The sequence below is a fragment of the Pygoscelis adeliae genome, unplaced genomic scaffold (genome assembly GCF_000699105.1).
Source record: "Pygoscelis adeliae isolate BGI_AS28 unplaced genomic scaffold, ASM69910v1 Scaffold95, whole genome shotgun sequence".
Taxonomy (NCBI): Eukaryota; Metazoa; Chordata; class Aves; order Sphenisciformes; family Spheniscidae; genus Pygoscelis; species Pygoscelis adeliae.
In genome coordinates, this window is record NW_008824869.1 from 1,615,502 (window position 1) to 1,621,302 (window position 5,801).

General features: G+C 46.9%; 2 protein-coding genes across 2 annotated transcripts in view; both read left to right on the forward strand.

The window, feature by feature from the left end:
• The first annotated feature begins 406 nt into the window (after positions 1-406).
• LOC103917355 (glyoxylate reductase/hydroxypyruvate reductase-like) lies at positions 407-5,297 on the forward strand. The gene is made up of 6 exons (XM_009324483.1): positions 407-450; positions 934-1,318; positions 2,287-2,458; positions 3,802-3,980; positions 4,523-4,619; positions 4,985-5,297. Exons 2-6 carry the CDS (start codon positions 937-939, stop codon positions 5,151-5,153), a joined length of 999 nt encoding a protein of 332 aa, XP_009322758.1. The 5' UTR covers positions 407-450; positions 934-936; the 3' UTR covers positions 5,154-5,297.
• Positions 5,298-5,421: 124 nt separating this feature from the next.
• Positions 5,422-5,801, forward strand: part of RBFA (ribosome binding factor A (putative)) — a 10,908-nt gene continuing 10,528 nt past the window's right edge. Inside the window, exon 1 of the mRNA XM_009324494.1 lies at positions 5,422-5,480. Within this exon, the coding sequence (XP_009322769.1) occupies positions 5,422-5,480 (59 nt within the window). The remainder of the gene's footprint in view (positions 5,481-5,801) is intronic.

Sequence of the window (5,801 nt, forward strand, 5' to 3'; positions counted from 1 at the left end):
GGCCCGAGCCCTGCGGCCGCCGGTCCAGCGCATTCCTATCTCCACTCCCACCTGCAGGCTCGCCGGGACCGCTGCAAACTCCTTCAGAAAGGGCTCAACCCGCCCTAAGCCTGCAAAACTCGCCATTACACCGCTGGAGATGACGGGGCGGGGGGGGCCGCTGGTCCTGCCAAGCGGGCGGTGGGAGAGCAGTGGCGCCTTGTTTCGGCAGCCCCGGAGCTGGGGGTCTGGTCTGTGCTCAGCCAGGGAAAAAGCGCTGCCAGCCGGCGTCGGGCCCAGCCGACACGTGTCTTTTCTGCACCTCAGACGCGACGGCTGTGTTTCCCTGAGTGGCTGAGGGGCAGCGAGCGGGTTTCTTGTCGTTACCCTGAAAGAACAGGCGTGATTCCTTCCGGAGTCGGCGGAGTGAAGCGTTGTCAGGACGCTGAAGGCGACCGAGGACAAAAAAGGGTAAGTAAATGGATAACTCCAAAGTTCATAGCTGACAAATTATAGCTCTGTTATATTAAACAGGATTTTTCCTGAGATAATATCATTCATGCTAATTAATATGGTTGCATAGGTGACAAAGGCAGCACTCGGGGGCTAAAAGATACCCTTCCACTCACGTGGCCACGTTCTTAAATTATCAAGACTTTGGCCTTTAAATATTGAATATTGAACAGGAGTAACATCTGGTAGCTCTTTTGTTTAGGTGTTAGCATAGCTGGTATGCCAGAAACAGTGTTTTCTTGTCTTATTAACAAGATTACACAAAAATTGAACATCCTTCTGAATAACACGGGAAGAACACAAGAAAAGTTCTGCATGTGGGAATGCACACCTTTAGCCAACTCTGTCATCAAGTGGGAAAACAGCACATAACGGAGCCAATCAATTCCTGTTTTGGGTCACCTAAGGACATGTCCTTTCAGCTTCTCATTGCTTTTGTAGGGCATGGAGGGTCAGGAACTGCCTTATGTGCTAATTGACTGTATAGGAGGGAAGCACGGAGTATATGAAGAGCATGTTGAATTTCTGGAGAAACGTTTTCATCTCATCACCATGAAAGAATATCTTGAAAACAAGAAATTTCTCAGCAAAAAGATCAGAGCTGTTTATATGTGGTATCACAAACCAGTTATTAATGAAGAGCTGCTCCAGAGCTTGCCTAACTTGAAGATAGTCGCAAGCTCTGGAGTGGGAATAGATCACTTGGACCTGAACCTCCTCTCCAGCTATGGTGTGAAAGCGTCCAACACTCCATTTGTTGTCTCCACTGACACGGCAGACTTGGGGATGGCTTTGATGCTGGCATCTTCCAGGAGACTCGTGGAAGGTAATAACTGGTACGGTTTTAGTCTTTTTATAGGAAAGGTGACTCTTCAAAACGTGCAGTTAGAAAGTGTGTGCTGATGCAAAGGTAAGCTTAAAAGTAGAAATACAGGAAAATCCAGGGATGAGGAAAAAGTTAAGACAAATCTGTCATGTCGACAATATCTTGCACGCAGCGCGTACCATTTCCAAACAGGCCTATCAGCAAGGTAGATGTGTTCCTTCTTCGGACGGCCCTAAATTCCGGCCTCTTCTCCCTCAGCCCGTAGCCACTTATTCATTCTACTTGTTCACTGCAGTCTTGCTTTTCAAGTTTTATTAAAAGGAGATATTTTCAAGGACGCTTGCAACGTGTCTTTGCCAAGCTGACATGCATCTGAGTCACTAGGAACAAGCTGTCCAGAAATCTGTCCACCATGCTCTGTGTTTCTTTTCCCCGCCAATTTTAGTGTGTCTGCAGGATAGCTGGGAATCATATTTTGGCTTACTGAAAGTCTCGATGACACTACAACTGACTTGTCAGTTGCACCATTCAGTATGTACAATAGAGGTGACATCCGTGGCACTGCCAGTTTCATAAGCCCTGCTGACGAACCACCATGAGTAAGAAGCTGTGTTTCCGAGGTGCATTTCAATGGCACAATAATCTGTACTGTAGGCAGAGAGAGATGATGGGCAGGTGTGTGATGTACATCAAAGGGAGGCTGCTGCTTTCACCTTGCCTTCCTTGTCTGCCAAAGAGGGGCTGGATATGTTTCTATCCTAAGCAAGAAATGTGTCAGATGTCATGCAGACAGTGCTGCATTATTCACTTCTTGTCCAGAAACACAATAACGTTATGTTACTGCTCCTCTGCTTCTGCCTTCTCTTATGATAAAAAGTAAGCGGGGAAAAAAGTAAGTGGGGAAAAAAGTAACCAGATGCCAGGACATCGTTTACATGACATTTTTCCTTCTTTCCCCACCCCCAAAGGCTATCAGATGGCAGTCTCCCGTGACACGGAGTATTTCCCTGCTGACTGGCTGGGGACTGAGGTTTCTGGGGCGACCCTGGGGATCGTGGGAATGGGCACCATTGGCTACAAAGTGGCTGAGAGAGCCAAAGGCTTTGAAATGAAGATTTTGTATCACAACAGGAATCGGAGGTAAAGCTGATGGAAAGCCTATTTTGTCACTGCTTTTAAACATTATTTGTACCTTTCTCTGTCAAACTGATCTCCTGTTCTCTCCGTGTTAGGATAGGATGATGTGCTCTCTGCACTAATGTTATTAAATATTGTGCCAGGAAGCAGCGAGGGCCACAGATCGTGGCCAGGTTCACCCAAAAGTCCAAATCATCAGGTGAGCTCATGGTGATAAGGCAGGGCGGAGGCCAGACCAGGGCTGAGGGGAGCTGGAGACCAGCCCTGCTGCAGCATCGCTGGGGCAGGGGCTGGCGGCCCCGGGGGGAGCTGCCATGGGGTCCTGGGACGGGGAGGAAGCCCCGGGGGGCCGGGCAGGGACAGCCAGGGCTGGTGGTGCCCTCAGGGCCATGACAATAAGTCACTGCCTTATTATTGGCTCTTTATGTTAAGTGGCAAAGTACATACACTTGCTTCAAGACAGTCATTAATTTCCCAATTTATACAGAAACAAAGTCAGGAAGGAATGGGAGAGATACATCTCACTGGTCTCCCCGTGAGTCAGGGCTCGCTGGGTCTTCCTGTCACGTTGGTGACATCGCAATAGACTGAGGAAAGAAGGAATAGTCTGGGAGGACATAACTCCTGTGACTTGGGTGAGGCAGGGACGCAGGCAGAGACATCTCGCCCTTTCAGAGCCAGCTGACAATGAAGAGCCGGACTTGCCAGCCTGTTTGCTGTCTTCTAGATGAGGTGTACGTGCCTTTCACATATGCCGTGGCTCCCATCAGGCCCATCCCATCCCTTTCTTTTTGCAGGAATCTGATGGGAGCTGGGCAGTGCATCCCCCAACCTTGTCCTGATGGGTATCGAATGCACTGGCAGGTCCTGCAGCATGTGGTTTCAGTGAACCAGCACCGATGCACAGAGCAAGCAGACTGCTGCTGACACAAATTTCTGGAGATTTAACCCCTGCCCTGTCTTGTGGGTTTCCTCAGGAATTTTCAGATGAGTTACTTTTCACAGGGAAGGAAATTCATGTCAAACATCAGTCTCGCTTTTGGGTTGGAAAAGAATCCCTGTTACAACCGGAAGCTGTGACACAAATGCATTTATTTTATTATTTATTCAGTGCATTTACATGATACTCATTTCTTACTTTCCATCCCCACAGGTATAGTACTGCACATTTGTGTATAGTGCACTCGGCATTGTGGGAAACAGCTTAACATTTTTCTTTACTGAGTTTCAGTCAGATAACTGGCTAACTGCTCTGCACTACAGAACGAAGAAAACAATTAAGAAACCTTTTCTCTAGTGGTGATTTGAACTTTTTCTGGAGTTTAATTTTGGGTTTTTCCCCTCAGAAACAAGGAAGAAGAAAGTGCCGTTGGAGCTACTTACTGTAAGAAGATAGACGATTTGCTCCAGCAGTCAGATTTTGTGTTGCTGTCTGTGAACCTGACTCCACAGACACACAAACTTATCGGGAAGAGGGAGCTGGAGCTGATGAAACCCACAGCTACTCTCATTAATATCAGCAGAGGTAGGGTGCAGAATAAACAAAACTGCGTTATGGTTTGCTGGCATAAAAAGTCCTGGGAAAACCCAACCCTAATATAGTCTGTCACTCCGAAATTTTCAGTAAATTCTCTGATTACTAGATTATGTAGATGTCCGCGACCATACCTCAGCAAAACATTTAAGCATTTCCGTAATTATGAGCAAGTAGGTCTCTAAAATGTCAGTAAGCTTGGAGTGTTAGAAGCCCATGTATGATCTCCTACTTAAGCTTTTTATTTATTTAGTGAAGTGTTGTTGCTGACATACATCAGGGTGGCGCAGCCCACTCTGAAGTCTGGCACTGTACTTTGTTTTATGGTGCTACGTGCTGCCTTTTAAAATTCCTGACTGTCCAACTCTGATGCACGTACGCGAGCTTCCTCCTCCTGCTTCACCACCCTCTCTCTGCTGCTGCTTCTGCTTTGTGAACGTCGCTCGCCCTGCCGTTTGCTTGACCACCATGCCCAAAAGGATGGTGAGAGAACAGTACGGAATATGAAAACATTCCTTCTTACTGTAACCCAGGTCTGGTTGTGGATCAGGATGCTTTGGTGGAAGCCCTTCAGAACAAAGTTATTAAGGCAGCTGCTCTGGATGTGACATATCCTGAACCTTTGCCAAGGTAGGACGTTTACTTAAGTTAAATATAAATGAGTGTCTGTGTGTGGTTCAAGTTAAGTACAAGTTTGTGAGCATGTGAGAATTTTGTTAGTAGGAGTACGTGTTGTATGTGCACTAGTCCTACTGAAACGATGTCCCCAATCCTTCCGTCCTAGCCAAACAAAATTCACACTGACTCATTTGGAGGATTTGTTGCATTAAAAAACACGAGCTAGGCAGCCGTTTGAACTCTTCTGAGTATGGGTTATGCAATTAGTTTTTATTTTTAATTATTATTTTAAATATTTCCCTGTCTCCCTTCAGGTGACAAAATAACAGACGAATGCTCTGTGAGTGACTAGCTCAGTATTTCTTTTCCTTTCCCAGGGATCACCCTTTGTTAAAGCTGAAGAATGTTATAATAACTCCTCACATTGGAAGTGCCACCAAAAAGACACGCCGCCTTATGATGGAAAACATGACGGAAAGCATACAAGCGGGTCTTACAGGTCTTCCTATCCCCAATGAAGTATTCTTTAAAGCGGCCTGCATTTAATGTTAATGCCATTAGTGTTTATTCTGGTGTAAGGAAACAGTAATTTGATCACTCTTCATGTAATTATCCCATGTGTGTTATACAGATGAAATGTATAATGCATGGGTTTAATTTATTGAAATAACCAGAAGTGATTCTGTGTGGAAAACTGCAGTATTTTGTCATGAGCTTCAATAAAAAACTCAAGAGTCCATAGTCTTGCAGCGGTGTAATTTATTTTGCTCGCATCCTCTTAAAATTGCCCGTCAATGTAACGCTGAACGGAGGGATGTTTAAATCGTATTCTAGTGCCACCGACAAACTACGCGGCACAGCAAAACGCTGTCAGTAGGTGAGACCGGCTGCTCCTGACGCTCCAGCAGCAAGGCTCACCTGTGGGGAACAGCCTGCAAGGCCTTTGCTGGGGTACCCCTTTAACGGAAAGCAGCCAGGTTTATTTTCACTTCCACGACAACCCGCTTATCCAAATAACAGAGCCTGTGCACAGCTATGCCTGCACTCAGCTCGGCATAGCTGTATATAGCGTGTGTATGAGTTTTCCCCCAGCCCGGGCCCTGAGCCTCGCCTGTGCCCGAGGGCAGCTCAGCCTCCCTCCTTCCCTCCCGGGGCCGGCAGGGACACCCACAGCCGCCCGCCGGGGCGGCCCTT

What these genes read in the sequence shown, in the direction of transcription:
- LOC103917355 (XM_009324483.1), top strand. Translation starts at nt 937, where the DNA reads ATGGAGGGTCAGGAACTGCCTTATGTGCTAATTGACTGTATAGGAGGG. An exon ending in TTCCAGGAGACTCGTGGAAG is followed by an intron (nt 1,319 to 2,286) that starts GTAATAACTGGT and finishes CCACCCCCAAAG; the next exon opens with GCTATCAGATGGCAGTCTCC. An exon ending in TATCACAACAGGAATCGGAG is followed by an intron (nt 2,459 to 3,801) that starts GTAAAGCTGATG and finishes TTTTCCCCTCAG; the next exon opens with AAACAAGGAAGAAGAAAGTG.